General features: G+C 41.2%; 1 protein-coding gene across 3 annotated transcripts in view; it reads right to left on the bottom strand.

Annotated features, from left to right (window-relative positions):
* Positions 1-20,112, bottom strand: part of TSPAN14 (tetraspanin 14) — an 85,722-nt gene that overhangs the window by 2,676 nt on the left and 62,934 nt on the right. For 2 of the 3 annotated variants that reach the window (XM_078150883.1, XM_020977340.2), the window contains 6 exons: positions 18,232-18,282; positions 13,327-13,473; positions 10,978-11,148; positions 7,192-7,317; positions 4,528-4,572; positions 1,806-1,925 (listed from right to left, as the gene is read on the bottom strand). In XM_078150883.1, coding sequence (XP_078007009.1) covers positions 1,806-1,925; positions 4,528-4,572; positions 7,192-7,317; positions 10,978-11,148; positions 13,327-13,473; positions 18,232-18,282 — 660 coding nt within the window. The remainder of the gene's footprint in view (positions 1-1,805; positions 1,926-4,527; positions 4,573-7,191; positions 7,318-10,977; positions 11,149-13,326; positions 13,474-18,231; positions 18,283-20,112) is intronic. The other variant, XM_078150884.1, reaches the window with a different exon arrangement.

Genomic DNA, 20,112 nt, shown 5'->3' with positions numbered 1-20,112 from the left:
CCCACCTTTTTTTCCCAAGTACCCCTCCACCTACCTTTTTAAATAAATTTTATTACAAATTTAATAACAAGCAACAAAAATAAATTTGCAAAATAAAGAGAAAAACCATAACCCAGAACCCTTGCCCCTTAACAAGCAGAACCAAATGAATTAATAAGCAAAGAAAATGTTTTTGTTCTGTGTCCCCTCCCAGGTCTACCTTAAGTTCTGCAACCTTTTACTTCCTCTTCTTTCCCCTTTCTGCATCTTTTTAAAGAGTTACTAAGCGTGCACACATATTTGGTTTTATTAATTTGACTCTGAATCACCTCAGATAGGTCCTTCCATATTTCTTGTATGTATGTTTCATATTTATCATTTTTTATGGCACCATAATATTCTATTATATTAATGCAATGTAATTTATTCAGCCATCCTCCAGCCACTGAAGATTCAGGTTATATCCAATTTTTTACTATTATAAATTAAATAAAACCCCTATTGGGTATTTCTGTATAGCCACTTCTTTTTTTTTGTCACTATGATTTGGGGGGAGGGGTAAAAGGCTCAACAATGGAACTGCCTGGTCAGCTGTGTAACTCTTAATTATACAGGGCTTTCCATCATCTAATTTCCATTAATCTGCAGTTCCACCTTGGAGCAAATGTGACCTACCTACTCCCACCGATATTTCTATACAGATAAAATCTGGTTCAAATGAATAGCAAACTGCCTCGAAGAAGCAAAGTTACAAAAATGTAGTAACTAAGAGGTGCGGCCAGTCTTCGGAAGCCATGTGCTCGGGTTGTTGGTGTGTGAAAAGACTAACAGGTGTTGTTTCCACTCAACTAATTCCAGTCCCTCAATAATGTGAATTGATCACCTGATTATACATATATATCTGATGTCTTCTTCAGCACCAGCTAGCAGGGCCAGCTCCCTTTCCTCTGGCAATTGCCTTCTTCAGTCACCCATCAACTGTTCTACCAGGCATGCCTACACGTTGGCCTGGAACTGTGGGCTCACGGAGTCCAAAGGCTTACATTCTGGGGCAGCCAGGTGGCACAGAGAATAGAGTGCCAGGCCTATAGTATAGAGGAGCTGGCTTGAAATCTTGCCTCAGATACATCTTAGTTGGTGTGACCTTAGGAAAGTCATTTAGTTTCTGTCTGCCTCCGTTTCCTCTTCTGTGACATAGGGATAATAACAGCACCTACTTCCCAGGTTGTTGTAAGAATCAAATAAGAGAATATCTGTAAAGTGTTTAACATAGTGCCCAGCACAGACTACACACTATAGAAATGGTAACTATCATCATCATCATGATATCATCATTATTGCTATTACTGTTTGTTGTTGTTGTTGTTACTGTTACTGGTTTTTTGGCATCTAGTCCTAGTCCCAAGTACAAGCAGATGCTTAATAAAGGAATGAGGATGAGATGAATGTCGTAAGTAGGGAAACTGGCTTACAATCATGTGAGCCACCTCTGAGCCCAGGCAGAACTTCTGGCTGATATTCTATAGCAACAATTAAATCCACCACTTCACACCAACCAAGTAAACCCTGAGTAGATCTAAGCTAGGCATCATCCCCAACAATCTTTTTTTCACTTTTTTAATTCTCAAAAAAACTTTCCCAACTTTAAAACTATGGAATCATCAGTTGCTGACATAAGCATTTTAGGTCAAAGGCCTTTAACTATTTCAAAAGGATTTTTTAAAAGAGGATGGCTTGAAAGAAGAGAAATAGCTTCAGAAGAATCAGTGACCCCCAGGGTCTTCACCTCCTGCTTTGTGGAGTGGCCAATGACACCATGTACTGACCTGCAGTAAGGAGACAGCAATGAAAACGCCTGCCACTATGTAAATATTCCGAGGCAGCCAGGCCTCCAAAGCAGGGATACAGCCTTTGGTAAAGATGGATTCATCCCATTTGTTCTTTGTCTGCATCGGAAAGACATATTTACAATGAGCTTTACTCCTGATCTATCACATGTACATTCCTATTAGGTCTCCTGAGTGCTAAAACAAAAGGGAACACAAGGAAAAGGCAAGTGTCTAGAGCCGGTGTCCAGGGCGGGGAGGTTTAGTCACATGACCTCCAGTCATCTAACTTAGTTATCTACACAATCAACTCCAGAAGTTCCCTGTTGTTTCTAGGAAAAAATATAAATATCCCTATTGAGTTTTCAGAGCCTTCACAACCTGACCCCAACCCCAATCTTGACTCAGTGAACATTACTCCTCTTCCCCAAGTTCTACAAGCCAGGCAAACAGGCTTTCTTACTTTCCCTCACACAAGGCACTCCATCTCTCTTTCTCTATACTTTTCCAGTGGCCATCCCTCATATTGGGAAACCCTCCTCAACCATACCTCATGGAATTGAATCCCTCTATTCTTTCAAGCACAACCTTCTAAATGAAGCTTTCCTGATCTCTCTCCAACTATTAGTTGTTAACTATTTTGTATTTGTTGTTTTTATATTATTCTCTATTTATACTAATAGATGTATCTGCCATCTTCTCCATGAGAAGTAAGGTCCTGTTGAGTAGGAATTGTTTTGATCATTTTATTTGCATCCTCAGCCACCTAACATGATACCTGACAAAAACAAGTGTTAAATAAATGCTGACTGATAGATTTTATGTGATTCTGAGAGATCCATTCCTCCTGTCTGGTCTTTTGCAGGCACAGTAGACAACTGACCCCCAAAGTCTCAATTCTGAGAAAAGGGATTCCTAGAAGTGTAGTGATGATAGCTAGTGGTTGTCTGACCTCTAAGTTCAGTGACAATGAAGGTGACAGTGTCTTCTGAAGTCTTGAGAGTTAAGAGGGGCAAGATGGAGATAGTGAACTAAGGGACATATTTAAAGACTATCAAATAACTATACATATACATACATGTATGTGTGTGTGCATGTATGTATATCTATACACACACATATACATGTATGTATGTGTGTATGTGTAATACACACACCTATATGTGTGTGTGGACACACATTGAGTAGTTTCATTAGGAGTTTTCTTGACAAAGATACTGGAGTAGTTTGCCATTTCCTTCTCCAGCTCATTTTACAGATAAGGAAACTGAGGCAAACAGGTTAAGTGACTTGCCCAGGGTCACACAGCTTTGAACTCAGGAAGATAAGTCTTCCTGACTCCAAGTCCAGCACTCTATCCACTGTGCCACCTAGCTGCCCTTCACACACACACACACTATAGGTGGGTATACATTATGACAGTCCAAAAGTATACATGAGTAACATACAGATGTATAAATCAGCATTAACAATGTAATACACAGGTGTATAAAACAGTTAACCTCTGTTAGAAGGAAGAATGAATTTTCCAGCCATTTTAAAAGCATGATCCTATAATTACACTTTTTATTATGAAAGCTGATACCTGTATTTGTGCATCCTTGGCCATAATGTGCCACTTTAATAAAGTTCCCTCAATTATTTCCACACCATTTACAATTGATATGCTCAGGAGAACTGCCCAGCTAAGTTTTATCATGATAACTCTACGACCCTTTCTAGCACTAGCTGCTATCCTCACAAAATTTAAGATGGAACTAAATCAATTAATCAACATAAGTACCTACTAGACCATTTAAGGTACTGCTAGGCACTAGAAATACAAAGACAAAAATGAAATAAGCCTTGCCCTTCAAGAGATAGCATTGTCTCAGACTTACAAATGCCAACTGGGAAATTACACTGACTGTAACATACACCATAATATCCCAAAGCAAATGGAATAATCTTTGAATCTTCTGCACTGTTACTCTCTTTGGCTAACCATTAACTGAGGCACACACCCCTACTTAGCACAGGATCATATTCACTCTAGGCCTACTGATTGCACAATTTAATTCCATATGGCTAATCATAAGAATTAAGAAAGAAATATCAATACCACATTAACAATCACCAGCTATTACAGCAAAAAAATAAGGTAAATATTTTTCCTGGGTGTTTTTCCTTCATTTCATACCAGGTGACGAAACCAGTCTGACATACCTGAGATAACTGAACCCTGAATTAGTTCATTTGGGGAGCACTTGAGATGAGGGGGACTTGACTGACTCCAATCTCATGTTAATGAGAGCACCCAAACAAAATCATTTTCAACAAGTCTGACACCTTTTGGAAACCATGAATACATTAAACAGACCCTTTAAAAAAAACATTCTCTCCATGCCTAGAATAAGCCTTCTTAAAAGTATGAAAATAAGAGTTTCTGCAACTCCTCAACTCTTTTCTTCCCTCTTTCCCACTAACTTGGCAATAGCTAGTTTGGGAGCCTGTGGTTAATGAAGCTTGAAATTAACATGGATCACCATTTCCTTCTTCCTTTACACCAGCCCAGGGGATGGTGCCTGTTAGGTTACTTACTTGTTCTCACTATGCTCACCCCTACTGGGTTTGGAATCTCACCTCTGCACTCAGCTCCAAGTTTTCCCATTCTAATTTACACGTGTGTGCTAAATCGGAAGCTGGACCAAAGGGGATAACCATAAGCATTAGGGGTTCTCACCATAGTCCTGACATCATATCCACACTGTGTATTCACAACTTTTTGCTGCAAGAGAAATAAGAAAAGATTAGCACCATAGAAGGCTGGCAGGAAGGGGGAAGGAGAGAAGAAAGAGGGAGAGAGAGAAAGTAGCCTTCTGGGAAAAATCACAACCAACAGATTTCAGTAGCAATGGCCCATCCTAGTTCACTCAATTTAGCCATGCTACAAATACTGAGAGGCAAGAGCTACATTTAGGAAATGCAGTGCTGAGTGATTTGGGGAGAGAGCCTAGGGTAGAGAAAAATTATTTGGGGAGACTGCCTTGGGCGGAGAAAAATGTCCTGCACATGGCCTCAGTTTCTATCTCTACCCCCTTACTAGCCATAAGACTGTGGGTGAGTCACTGAACTTGTAAGCTTCTTCCTCCTAACCTGTAAAAGGGAGTAGAGGCAAACCTTCACTCTTTTAACTTGCCAAGGGTGTTATAGGCAAAGTACTTTGTAATATAATAATAAAGACCATCAGTTAGAGAGTATTTGAAAGGTTGGTGAAATACTTTACATAAGATGCTTTCACTTTATCCTCACAACAACCTTGTGAAGTAGAGGCTGTTATGATCCCTATTTTACAGATAAAGGAACTGAGAAGCCCAGAAAAGCAACCTTAAAGCACACAGCCAGTAAAATGTCAGAAGTGGGATCTGAAGTCAGATTCTCCTGAATCCAAGCTGAGTAGCTTTACAAAATTATATGTGGATGAGTTAATATTACAATTATTATTATACTGTTCTAATATAAACTAACTATAAACTGAGAAAATAAGAATTACAATGCTGTCTGTATTGACTAAAGAAATCACATAACTTCTCTGTGGCTTGTTTCATTCATCTGTAAAATAAGGTGATCATGTATTGCTGATTTAAAGGCAGGCAGACTTTAGTCAGTCACAAGTTTCTTGAATCCTAAAAAGCCCACACTCACTCAAAGGCTTGACTTGAATATGGAATCAAAGAAAGCTGGAAAGAACAAAACAGATTCTTCCATCAATTACATACTATCCCCTGAATTTACTGTCTCAGGGATACTGAACTCAGCAGAGAAAGGAAAGAGTCTATGGATCAGTAATAAAAACTAACCAATACATTATAGATTAGATGAGAGTAAAAAGTAAGACCCTAGAGATAGTTGCCTCTAGTCTAGACCATAAAACCAGAGTCAGGAGGGACCTTAAAGATGCCTCTCCCTCCTCTTAACACTTTAGACTACAAAGAACTTTCATAGCCTGTTTCTTATCTTTGTATTTTATTTATTTGAATATATATGCACTATTTCCTCCATTAGACTATAAAACTCCATGAGGAGAGGGGCCTCATCAATATGTGCATGCATGTATGTGTGTATATACGTATTGTGTCCGTATGTACGAATACACATATGGATGTTCTCATATGCACATGCATGAGTGCATTCATGTGTATATAGATATACACATGTGTGCAATCTCACATGCATGCATAACATAAATATGTATGTACATTTTATTACTGAGCCAGAGTTTTTCTTCTCTCTCTAATCTTCCTTTGTCTAGAAGAACCCCAAGTTCACTATCCCTGAGACAGAAAAATGCCCAATCATCCCCACAGGTGGTAGCATCTAATTGGTAGAATAATATACTTTGCTCTTGTTCTCTCCTGCTTCCTTTGAGTCCATATTCAAGTCAAGCCTCTGATCAAGTGCAGGCTTGTTAGGATTCAAGAGACTTGTGGTTGACTTCAATAGCCCCCTGCTTTCAAATCAACAATATATGATCACTTTATTTTACAGATGAATGAATTTAAGATACAAAGAAGGTATGCGAGTTCTTTAACTCAGCACAGTAATTCTTACATTCAGAGTTTGCAGGCTGTTAACTGGGCTACTAGGACAACACAACAATTGTAATATTAACCCATCTATGTATGCTTTTATAAAGACTTCTCAAACTGCTGTTATAAACACTATATGGGTACATGCGTGTGTGGATATGTATACATACATGTATGTGGGTATACATTCAAAAATATTCAAATAAATGACCAAACAAACTTTGTCTAAACCCCTGATTTGAAAGACTGCTAATTTGAGAGAAATCAGTTCCCAGGTACTGACCTAGGTATCAAGCTTTAAAGTGAGAAACTCCTTGGTTTGGGTATTCAACATTCTTATGATCTTCCATTTCTGGCTCCTGAATAAAGTTCATAGTATTCTAGTTACCCCGTGACTTGCCCATATGGCCATTCTCTGCACAGCAGCCCCCTTTCATCAGAAGGTGCCTTTCTAAGCCAATCACTTGTTTGGATACCAGAAGAGTGTGACCACAGAAACTAGAGCCACAATCAAAAGAACTTGGCACTTGTGCATGGAAATTGCAATGACTCCAGCTTTGCAAGAGATAATGGAAAGACCCTCCCCTTGGTAGAAAAATGGGGTATTACTAAGCCAAAATATCAGGCACAACGCCTAACATGGTCACTACATAGGGTCTCTATGCTTAAGTGTTTTGATTTTTGGTTTGTTTTTTTTTTAATCTTACAAATTAGGATTCCATTCTTATACTGGTATTTCCAGATATATGACTACGATGTAAAAACAACAGGCATCAATTTTTTTTTAACCTAAAGGAGAGTAAACAACCACAACTTACTGCAGGATCTGGCACACAGCAAGAAAACGGGACACCACATTTCTCTCTGCTATAGCTTTCTCCACTGCAATTAAAGTAAACATTGAGGTCCCAGTCTTCAGGGCCATAAGCCCCACAGCACTGGTTCTACAGAACAGACAAACAGAAATCATTGTCATCACAGCCATAGCACTGTCATTTAGTGACCAACACACCATAATTGACCCAGAGTAGATCAAATTTCACCTCTATTTGGTAGTGCCCCAGATTCCCCACTTCAGGAACCATTTTTATGACTATATCAATTCAATATCTCTTTCCTCTCAATCTCCACAGCACGTTGCCAGTTATCATTCATATTTGGCTTCTGTACCTTGTTACTTGGCATTAATTCACTTTTCATACATGCATCCATGTATGTAATCTCCCAACTGGACTTTAAGCTCCATGAGAGGACAGAAACTCTATGTTGTTGGGTTTTGCATCCCTCTTAAGCATTTGGCACATATCAGGAATGGTTGTCTATTGAATGACTGATACTATATTACCCATAAATATACTAGATATGAGGATAATTAGAATGTGTTTAGCAAAGTACCCTAAACACTCCTCTCTCTCTCTCAAAAAAAAAGACCAGTGGAAGGATACAGAATCCATTTTTTAAGGAAAATGAGAAGAATGGACAACAACAAAATGTTTTCTTTTGTTTAACACTAGCACACAAAAGAAACAACCTAGCATGTTGTCTACAGGCAAAGGAAAGAAAGAAAAAGAGACAGAGATATAGAAACAAAACAGAAAAGGCAACTGTGTGTCAATTTCCAAAAATGGGACAACAGCATCACATGAGAGTTTCTCCAATGGTAGGCACTGCAACATATAATCCCATGGTAGAGACAAGCAAAATTTGCAGCTATATTTGAGTTTAATTGGCTCAAATAACACTTAAAACTAAGAAGTCTAATCTTGCTTTAAGTTTTCCTTAGTGTGCTTCCATATTTGTGGTAATCTCTTTTCCATTCCCCTTTGTGTAACACAAAACAGATGATAAGTCTTTTTTCAGGATAAAAACAAACCAAAAAGGCAAAATGCCTAAGGAAGCTAGATTTCTAAAGAGAAAGAGCAGAGAGTTCATCAGGGCCCAGGCCCTTAACACGGCCAGGAGCTGGGTCCCCACCCTCCTTCCCCCACCCCCAATGAGGACAAGATGTGTTTAGTTCTTAGAGCTGCTTAGAGCATTCTGGTGCAGAGCAGGGATCAATGGGGGATGAGAAACCAGAGGAACTGGAAGCCTTAGACAGAATGGTTCTGTTCAGGAGCTCTGCAAATATCCTATGGAGACTAACTCTTCTTTGTCTGAGCAGGCTTCCTTCTCAAACAGGAAGAGGAAAAGGCCCCTCAGAGAGACAGGATAAGAATAGCCTCCAATCAAAAGAGGATATCCTGTGGATCCTGATGAATTACAGAAAGGCCAGGGAAGGGATTCACTCATCTCATCAACATTCCTATAGAGTAGGAAAGAAGGTGAATAGTGCACTTGGACAATCAGTGTTCTCAGCTATTTAGAAGGGAATATGATGAAAACCTCCTGAAACACTATCCCAAGCACAGAGCACTGTTTATGGAGATGCCTCATTAGGTCCAGTCAGGCTATAGAGTCATACTCGAGGTCTTCATTGCCCTCAGAAAGGCACAGCCCCAAAAGCAATGATACGTCTACAAGACCACAGGGTTTCTTACATCATCCAAAGAGACAATGAATGACGGGGCTTCTCCTTAAAGTCAAAGAGAATGGATTGCACGGGAGCCCTCAGAGAGAACATTCTAAAGCTTGTGAGTTACTTTGGTCAATGTTTATAGGAACTTTCTCTGCCCACCCTACCATCCTCTGGACTTCCAGTTAGTTACCTCCTGACCTAATCAAGTGATTCTAGACTCCAGAAAATCTGTCTAAGAGAATAAACTCTGCATCTCATAGAAGCCTCCATAGCATCCCTACCACACCAAGGCATTTTAAGAGGCATATATGCTTTCATGCACTTCAGAAAGGCCCACTGATGCTCCCTCTGCCAACTCAGCCCACTGTTTCCTCTGGTCCTTGGGAGGACATCATCATGAACTCATTATCTTCCCAACTAAAACCCTTCTCCACTTATGACTTCCCTCTTACTGTGAAGGGCAGCTAATTACTGTTAAGGGCAACATCACTTTCTCAGTTCCTCAGACTCACAATCTAGGTATCATTTCTCACTATCTCTTACCACCCACCCCACCTACCCCACATCCCCATATCCAACCTGTTGCCAAGGCTGCTTGATTTCACCTTTGCAACACCTCTCAGACATGCCCCCTTCTCTCCTCTGACACTGTCACCACCCTGGTGCATTGCCTCAAACCTACACCCCTACAACAGCCTGCTGGTAGACCTGCCCACCTCAAGTCTCTCACTACTCCAACCCATCCTCCATTCAGCCACCAAAGTGAGTTTCCTAAAGCACAGGTCTGACCATATCATGCATCCCTCTCCCCCAACCTCCCATTCAATAAACTCCAGTGCCTTTCTATTGCCTCCAGGATCAAATATAAAATCCTTTGTTTGGTGTTCAAAGTCTTTAAAACTTAGCCCCTCACTTCAGAAAAACCTGGAAAGACTTGTATGGACTGATGCTGAGTGAAGTGAGCAGAACCAGGAGAACGTTGTACACAGTAACAGCCATGTTGTTCGAGGACTAACTTTGACAGACTTAGCTCTTCTCAGCAATGCAAGGATCTAAGGCATCTCCAAAAGTCTCATAAAGGAAAATGCTGTTCACATCCAGAAAAAAGAACTATGAATTTTGAATGCAGATTGAAGCATACTATTCACTATTTTTTTTGTTTTGTTTTGTTTCTTCTTTCTTATGATTCCTCCTATTGATTCTAATTCTTTACAACATGACTAGTGTAAAAATATATTTTAATAGGAATGTATACATAGACCTTATATTAGATTGCACATTATCTTGGGGAAGAAGGCAGAGAAAATTTAAAACTCAAAAGCTTATGGAAGTGAATGTTGAAAACTAAAAATAAGTTAATTAAGGAAAAAAAAAACTTAACCCCCTCTGATCTTTCCAGTCTTCTTACACCCTACTCCCCTCCTCATACTCTTCAATCCTGTGATGCTGGCTTCCTTGCTATTCCACAAACAAAACACTCCAACTCTCAGCTCCAGGCATTTTCTCTGCCTGTCCTCCAGGCCTGGACTGCTCTTCCTTCTTACCTCTACTACACCCTTCCCTGGTTTCTTTTAATCCCAATTAAAATCTTCTCTACAGAAAGCATTTCCCAACCCTTCCCCATTACAATATTTCCTATTTATCCTGTATATAGCCTGCTTTGAATAGATTTGTTTACTTGTTGTCTCCCTCGTTAGACTGTGAGCTCTTTGAAGGCAGGGACTGTCTTTTGCCTCTTTTTGTATCCCCAGTGCCTAGCACAGTGCCTGGCACATATTAGGTGCTTAATAAATGTTTCTTGACTAAGAGACTGGACAAAATTTTCATCAACTGAAAACCAATCTTCTGGTAAGGAGACATTCCAAACCTAGGCTGGTCCTTGGATATCAGTCATTCAGTGTGTTGTAAGGTTGTTCAGGGTTTAGTAACACCTGCCAGAAGACCAACACTCTCTAGTATAAGCTTCAAAACCCATGCTTTCACCTCCACCTCAAGAGGAAACATCAGCATAAGATTCCAGAGTAGAGAAAAGGCAGGATAAAAACAGTAAAGAGTGTGAAGACATCCACCAAAGGCCAGAGTGACTTACAGCTTTCTGCAGGGAGTCAATAAGGTTCTGCAGATCAATGTCATCTCGGTAAGACTTGATATTGATCTCGAAGAACTCCCTGAACCTGTCCCTCACCCAATCCTGGAACAGGAAGGCCAACACAGCAACTGCCAGCTCCAGGAAAAATATCAGCACAATGGCCCCACAGAACTGAAAGGAGAAAAAAAAAGAGAGAGAGAAGGGGAACAACAGGAAATTGTTACCCAATTCTTCCAGTCCACAGCCCCTCTGTGAAAACTTTCCCACTGTTCTTAGTTACAAGTGATCTCTTTTTCCTGAACTCCTTAGCATTTATCATTGGGATAGGGATAAGGGACCCTGCTTATGATGTTGGCCTGCAACCAGATAGGAAGCCACCAGGGAGGAATTTCACCCCCTCATGCAGCCTGGCACCTTCTCTACAGCTTAAGGATCTCAGAGAGCTTCCCACAGCAGCGGTGTCCAACTTAAATAGAAAGGGGAAAGCCTTACAAAAGGCTCCCTGTAGGCTCCGTATTGACTTAGAAAACCACACATTAACATTATCTACATATTTTTGTTTGTTTGGTTAAATATTTCCCAATTACATTTTAATCTGGTTGGGACCCAGCCAAAGCCACATCAGGCCTGAGTGTTTGACACCTCTGCCCTAGAGCATTGAGAGGTTAAGTAGTTTGCCTAGGGTCACACAGACTTGGACTTCAATCTTCCTGGCTATGAGGCTGGCTCTCTAGCCACACTATCTCAGGGCCTCACAAAGCACTCATCTATTAAAACTTGAGGATCCATATTTACTCTCCATTAAGGCAAAATCTCTATGAAGACAAGGCCCATTTTATAAGATGCAGTCACAGATTTATTCATATATTTATTACTACATAGTAACATATTAATGGGCAGTTAGATGGCACAGTAGATAGAGTGCCAGACCTTAAGTCAGGAAGACTCATCTTCCTGAGTTCAAATCTGACGTCACATACTTTCTAGCTGTGTGACTCTGGGCAAGTCATTTAACCCTACTTGCCTCAGTTCCTCATCCATAAAATGAGCTGGAAAAGGAAATGGCAAACCATTCTAGTATCTTTGCCAAGAAGAATTGGACATCGCAGTGGATAGAGCTCTGGCCTTGGAGTCAAGAGGACCTGAGTTCAAATCCAGCCTCAGACACATGACACTTACTAGCTGTGTGACCCTGGGCAAGTCACTTAACCCCAATTGCCTTACCCAGAAAAAAAAAAGCAAAAAAAAAAAAAGAGAATTGAACATGACTGAAACTGAACAAAAAATGTATAACATCAATATATTCATATTACTTAATATAACATGTATGATATGTATACCATTGATAATATATTGCTATGTTAATAATATATTAATGATAATATTTATTATCCTTAATTTGGAGGGAATAACTATTCCAACTCACTCATTTTATGGATATGGCATTGAGGCTCATATTCAAACCCAGTTCTTCTTGATCTGAAATCCATCAGACTTTGCATGCTGCTTTTGCAGTTCCCAGGACTTCTAATACAGTATTTCACCCTTAGGAAATGTTCCCATGCTTGCTAATTGATTTGCTGAGCTTCGACCCACCACAAGAGTCACAGGGAAATTACAGATTTGCCCAGAATTAGAAAATGTTAGAACTGGCAGACCTTTAGAGACCAGTGAGGATGGAGAGGAGAGGAGAGAAGCACATAAAACATTCAATGTGTGCTATCCAAATTCAGAACAGGGAATACAGAATGATTTGCTAAATATAAAAAAAATAATACTTTGCAAAACAATGTAACAGGTGTTTTCCCACCAGATCCTCCTGAATTGTAACTGAAAGCATCTCAAAATGAATTTATCTAAATGTAACTCTATTTTCTCAAAACTCCATAAATATTCTTCATTTAATTCTACCTAAAAGTGATGGTTTGGGTTATTTTTTTTTCCATTACATATCTAATGGAGTAAAGGGGAAAGGGAGGAAGGGAAGAATAGCACATGGAAATATAATTAACAGGAGGAAATCACTACATATTGATCTTAATCCTAGGGAATAAGGAGACAGGTGCCATCTTCCCCTCCCCACTGGATATCTTCCATGTGTCCTAGAGGTGTGAGTATGCTGAGGACCAGGGGAGAAGCACTAAATAGCTCTACTAACTAACCAAGTCGAAGTCTTCAAAAGTAATGTTAATTGGCAGACTGTGATTGACAAGTGGGCACTGACTGCTATAGGCACTTAGCTTCCCAGACCTGACCCCCTTTCCCAGTTTTCCAAATGAGCAGGGAAATCTGTTCTCCTCATCCCTCCTCCACCACAGTCCCCATACACTTGGGCCCAAGGTTACTTACAAACTGCAGGAGGCAGATGTTTTCCCTCAGGGCCCCCACACAGCCAGCAAAGCCCAACGTGAACATCACCACCCCCACAATCAGGACCAGCACCACAGGATCCACACCATGGAGACGAGTCACTTTGGTCAAGTCTGAGAGCACACCCTGAAGACAGCCAAGGAGACAGCAGAGCATTAACTCCAGCAGAAAGACAGGTGAAAAGCATCTACAAAGGAGCTCTACTTGCAAGTAGTATAAACTAAGCTAAATGCACATGGTCTCTGCCTTCAGGGGGCTTATTCATTTCAGAGGAAATGTCACAGTCACACTGGGTTAACCAAAAAGAAAATCATCACCTTAGGGTGCACTCTCCTCTTTTATGAGACCTTCTTATTACTCTTATTACTAGTAATTATCATCTAACCCTAACCCACCATCCTTTAAATTCAACGATTTAATACATATTTATTAACTACTTACTATATGCAAGTCTTTATGCTAGGGATTAGGGATAAAAAGATGGGGAAAAAAAAGCAAGCCCTTCCAAGAAATTTACAATCAAATGAGGTGGGTTGGGGGAGGCAAGAGAGAGAGATGGGGAACACAGAGAGAACATGCATATATATAAGTATGATACAAGAGTGTTGGGGGGGAAAAAAGAAGAAATCCAAACAAAGTAATCTAGAAAAATCTGAGGAAGGAAAAAACAGAGGCTTCCTATAGAAGGTGACATATAAACTGGGCCTTGAAAGAAGGCAGGGGTTAAGTTGGGATGTCGGATGAGGGGGCTAGTATGCACAAATGCAGAGGCAGGTGAGCATGGGATAACATATTATAACAACTGGCTGTCCCATGGCTGGAGAGGCGACTATGTGAAGTAGAGATATTATGAAATAAGGCTGAAAATATTGGTTGGAAAAAGACTGGGAGAAAACTGATGGATTTTGAGCATCTGGGATATTCACTTGGCAATCATGTGAAACATGGAGTGGACATAAGAGGGTATAGAGGCAAAGATAGAGGCCTAAGCTAGAAAAAGGAGGAAGGAAATGATACCAAAGAGAATGTATACTATGCAAGATTAACCACATATTGTCTTGTATTGGTTTTCCCAAAAAAGGCAGATACTGTACCTTCTTCTTCTCTCATACCACCCCCAAAAGGGCTAGATACTCTGAGTATTCAGTGATGATTAAAATATTAGGAAGGTGCCTATACCATCTGAAGACTAAAGATCATTATTAATAGTATTATAGAATTGAAAATATTATCATGAAGGGAAGGTGCAGTACCCACCTTTTTGGGAAAACCAATACAAGACAATATGTGATTAATCTTGTATAATACACATTCTTTTTGGTATCATTTCCTTCCTCTTTATTCTAGCTTAGGCCCCTATCTCCACCTCTATACCCTCTTATCTATAAATTATCATAATTTATAGAACCACAGATTTGTAACTAGAAGAAACCTCTTTGAGGCCATTAAGTCCAACACCTTCATTTTACAGATGAGGAAAATGAAGCCCAGAGTGGTAGATGATTTGCTCAAGGGTCATACAAGTCCTACAGTACTATTGAAAAAGGATTCAAACCTGGGTCTGATTCCAAGTCCAAAGCTTGAGCCACTACATACCACACTGCCTCTCAATGACAAAAATTCAGCCTCACCCATAGAGCAGAGAAAAGCTCCATGTTGTCTTTGATGAAAGAAATAAAAGCACTTAAAAGGGGGAGGGGAAAACAAGGCAATGGACTGAAGTCTTCCTGAGAGCTATGTAGCCAGCTCAGTTTAATCCACATGAGAAAGTGAGATCTGATCACTGGCTCTTCTTAATAAAGAACAAAATAAGAATAAGGAAAATAAACATTATTATCACCAGGTAAGGTTTCAGCCTTTTGGAAAATAACATAAAATGTTTCAGTTAATTCAGAAAACACTGAAGAGCTCCTAACCAAATTCACACAGCCCAATTTATGCAGACATAGACTGAAGCTACCACAAGGTGGTGCTACAAGCCCACGGTTTGCACAAGCTTCAAAGTCGCCACTTCCAGTTTAAGAACTTAACCCCGGATGCTGTCACTGGCTGCCCAAAAGAAGACCTCCTAAAAAGAAGCTCTGGGGACATCCCTAAACTTCTAGGCAGTCTTTCTTCCAAATCCTCACCAATCACTCTACAAAGCCGGCTTTTTAACACTGCATGATCCTTGTCTAAAGGATCGTTGTACAAAGATCATGTAATCAGGTTAAAGCTAGAGTAAACCTTTAAAGATCCATTTAATGAACTTAATTTCAATTTAAAGATTAGGAAACTGAGGTTCGTGAGGACACAAAGACCTTACAGAGAATGGCAGAACAGGGATCAGAACTCAGGTTTCCGTGATCTTTCCACCACATCTCATATGGCTGGCCTTTCAGGGCCTAGCCCTTAAAAGCAATTTTAATAAAACTATCATGCTACTAGAACTGGACCCCAGGAAAGATGTTATTATTAAGTACGTTCCCTCTGCCGCTGGTGCCTGATCATGCCAGATCCTGACACTCAGTGTAATGGTTTAATGTGCAGCTTTCCCTAGACCTTTCAGGACAAAGAGACCTAGATGCTGAAGCTTTGATCCTGTAGAGAGAGCTGATGGCCCAATTCCAGTATCAAAGTCACACTCTAATGATGAACAGTATTATCTAGAAGCTTCAGCAGGGAGGGAGGTGAAGCATCAGTTGAGATTCCCCAGAGAGAACCCAGGAATCAAAAATTTAAGAAAGCAGCTGGCCGGAAAAATGAATACCTGGAAGAATACATAGGTTTGAGTTACACTTGGTTGTAAGAAGGCAGATGTGGGCACAATGTAAGGAAGAATTTTTTTTTCCATGGGGACATCCCTTTAGTTTCCAATTTTAAAAGGTAGGAATACAAAGGACTACACATTGTGAACAATTAGAGACCTCAAGGATCATTTAGTAGAAGTCTTTCTTTTTAGAGAGAAGAAAACAGGGGCTAAGGGAAATGACTAAGTCAGGGTCACAAGGTCACTAAGGCAAAGGTAGCCAGCATTGGACCAGACCTCTCAGGTGCCGGGGAGGAGCTGATCAAGGATTATAGTTAAGGAGGGTAGGAGGCTGATGATCTTTGGTTTAAGGGCTGTCTGATCATCTGACTGGGAGTGATGTAGGGCCCTGACCCCTGGATCTGTCTGGGCCCCAAGTCAGGCAGGAGTTGACCACTGGAGCAGCCAGAACTCTCTTCAGTTTCTGTACTGAGTCCTGCCTCCAAGGGCTGTAAGCATTGCATGCTGTGAACCTGGGCTGGCCCAGGGGGCCTTTGTGGGGCCTGGTTCCAGAAAGTTGCTCCCAACTGCAAGTGAGAGTCTGATTTCTTCTTCTCAGAGCTTTGTACTATCTGGGCATAATCTATATCCTTCTGAGCTGGGAAGTGCCGGCTGGAGCTCCTTGGGGAAATCTGGGCCTTTTCCTGCTTGAGTAGATCAAGGGGCACTTCGCCTGGGAGATCCAGGGAGGATAGAAGGCTACACGGTTTCACCAGCTGGGGGTAGATAGGGTCAAGCTCGGTCTGCATCTTATTTTCACAGGTTATAATCTGAACCTTTACTTCCATCTTGACTGCTGGAAGGCTGGCAGCTCCTCTGTGGTTGGTGATGGCAGTGGTGGTGGTGTTGGCAGAGGATGTTGGGCCCTTTCTCCACCAGGGCTGCACCCCTCAAGGACAGTAGCAAGAGCTGCCTGCCGATTCAGGATCAAGGTGCATTCACGTCAAATTACACGTGAAAGTGACCTAGGTTAGGATTCCATTCCTCATTGCTACATCCCCCGGGGAGGGCAGGAGTTGTTTCTTTGTTTTTCAATCTTTGATCTCTTTCACCCCCTAAGGCCCTGCCCAGTCAAGACGATTTAAGCAGTGGGGGCTTAATCTTTGCTAAAGGAGTGAGCATGTGGAATGGGCTGCCAGTGCTCCCTAACTGGGACTCTCCAATGCTAGAGGGCCTTCGGTGGGGGATACGAGGATGCTTGTTCGGCTCCTGGACGGGCTGGATGGCCTCTGCTCTCCTCTCCAGCTCCGGAAGCTTGGAACCCTGAGAATGAATGAATGAAGGGAGGTGCTGGCAGTGATTGACAGAAGCACCCGAGAACTTCACAGGGTTCTTCGACAGGCGGGGAGAGAGAGAGAGAGAGAGAGAGAGAGAGAGACTGAGAGAGACAGAGACAGAGAAACAGAGAAAAGAGAGAGAGATAAGGAGAGAGAGAGAGAGGAGGGGGAAGGGGGAGTGAGGAGGGGGAGAGGGAAAGAGGAGGGGAGGGAGAGAGAGAGAGAGGGAGGAGGGGGAAGGGGGGAGAGAAGGAAAGGGGGAGAGCACGCTCAAGAGGGCTAGAGAACGAGAGGACAGGAAGAATTTTCTTACACGTGGAATCATCCCAAAATAGTATGCATTGCTTTAGGGAGACAGTGAGCCTCCTCCATCACCAAGAAAGTTTAAAGAAGCAGCTGGATAGTAATCTAGCAGAAATTCTGTGAAGGATATTCCTGCACTGAAAAGGAGGTTGGACAAGACAAACACTAGTGGCCTTTCCAACTCCTAAGATCTCATGATTCAAAGGCCAAAAAATTTATTTAAAAAGTACTGGCTTTGTGTGGGTTTTAATCAATTCAAATTTTCAACACCAGCACAAATAATGCATGAGGCTACGTTTAAAAAAAATTAAAGAGGAAAAGTCAAGTCTGAACTAGCATTTGTTATGGTCAACAGCAGCCCTGGAAGCCTGCCAAAGGCAGAGACAAAGGCTGCCTTGCTTCATGGCTTGAGGGGTGTAGAGTTTTGGGGAAGGGGGAGTCAGTCAGTGGGGGCTGGGAACGACATGTTTGCTGTCTTCAAATATTTAAAGAGCTACAGTTCAAGAATGTTCTTACCTTCTCGCTCCATGCCCAGAGTCCAACAGCAAGAAAAACAACTCCAGCTAACTGGAAGAAAGAAAAAGAGGAGGAAAAAAATTAACCAGAGGTCACGGACAATGGAAGTCCAACTCAGGCACATTCTTGGTATAATACATAGTCAGCCGATCAACATAAGAGGCATAAGCCACAGTCAGTGTGGTCAACATGACATGCATAACCACTCTAAGGGCAGGCATGAGTGCCACGGATCCACTGTGTTAGTGGGTCTTTAAAAGACATCTATCAAACTATTATGTGAACTGAGCTATTTTTCAGCCTCAGAACAAAGAAGCTGTTGTCTTGTTGGCTTTGACTTTCATGAGGGAATGCAACCACTTTAGGACAAACTTGGAACGCTCTCCCAAGCCCTTTAAATTATTCTGGTCCAGATAAAATAGGAAAAAAATGAACTTTTTGGAAGGGGAATTTAGTAAGATTACAGCTCTAGTTCTGTTATTGACCTGATGCACAAGCAGTATATAGCAAGTTATCACATCTCTGCAGAAGCTAAGAAATGTTGCCTCATAATCTGAGATCTGTTCTTGGGAGATTTGTACTTAACTCTCTAGAAGATGATCAAGACATGAGTTGAGACCTACTTCTGATGGATAACTGGCTCTGTGTAATTATGGACCAGTGATTCTCAAGCGCCTCCCAGACAACTAAGTCCCTAAGGCTGTAAGTCGCTGAAGAGTTGCTAACCTGCATCTGAATTCATGGAATCAAGATTCCTGCCACCAAAAAAAAAAAGTACAAAAATTGTGCTAGCTGCTAGAGATACAAAGACAAAACAAAAATCCCTAGCTTCAGGGAGCTTATACTCTATTAAGGTGATCAAGCAAGTATCTTCATAATGTCATCCTTGATTATTCCTTCTCTTCCCCTCCCCCACATATCCACCTCTTCATCGTCTCTTGACTTTCAACCTCTAACCTAATTCAAGCCCTCATCACTGATCACTTTGGCCTAGCAAAATAATTGGTCTTCTCAATTCCAAGTCTCTTCTCCTGCCAACCCATTTTGGAGCTGCTATACTGATATTCCTAATTCACAAGTCTGACTATATAAATCTCACACACAGAAATCTCCCATGATTCCTACTGCTTCTAGGAAAAAAATACCAAGTCGAAAACTTACCAATTAAGGCCTTCCATAATCCGGCTCCCATTTACTTTATCAGTATTATTTCTTGTTATTCTCCACATGCTCTCCATTCTAGACAAACTGGCCTCCTAGCTTTTGCACTCATCATCCCATCTTTCATCTCCACAGGTGGTCTCCTTTACATATACAGCCTGCACTCTCTCACCTCTACTTCAGAAGCCCTGGGTTCCATCAGAACTGAAAAAGATTGCTGCATGAGAAGGGCAGAGCTAATTTCTCTTCTAATGCTAGGATTTATTTCATGTAGTTCATGTATTTTTCCCTTCAATACACATCTTCATCATGTGTATAACAGTGACAACTCATTATTATATTATAGTAGTATACAACTTCTAAAGTGTTGTTTTTTTGTTTTGTTTTGTTTTTTCACAGCCATCCTATAAATTATTGTGAATGCCATCTCATTTTATAAGTGAGGAAACAGAAGTCTAGAGAGGTTCCCTCTCTGGACTCCACTCCTGACTCTGGACTTCTCTGCCATGTTCCTGCAACCTGGAAGTTCATTCTACTCCTGGCCTTCTCACACTGGAAGTACACCTTTCCTGTGATTGGCTGGCCCCTCCAGAACCTTCATTGTAAGCAAATCATCTTCATTCTTCTCCAGGCTCCACTCAGGTCATTCTCCACCAAGCTGCTAGTCCTCCTCCATGGTCTTTTCAGTTTTCTTTTGTGTGTTGTCTCCTCCCCCTCCAC

The sequence above is a fragment of the Phascolarctos cinereus genome, unplaced genomic scaffold, assembly GCF_003287225.1.
Source record: "Phascolarctos cinereus isolate Bilbo 61053 unplaced genomic scaffold, phaCin_HiC Scaffold_3;HRSCAF=262, whole genome shotgun sequence".
NCBI lineage: Eukaryota > Metazoa > Chordata > Mammalia > Diprotodontia > Phascolarctidae > Phascolarctos > Phascolarctos cinereus.
The sequence above is the reverse complement of the archived record's forward strand: the minus strand, read 5'-3'. Positions and strand labels throughout refer to the sequence as shown.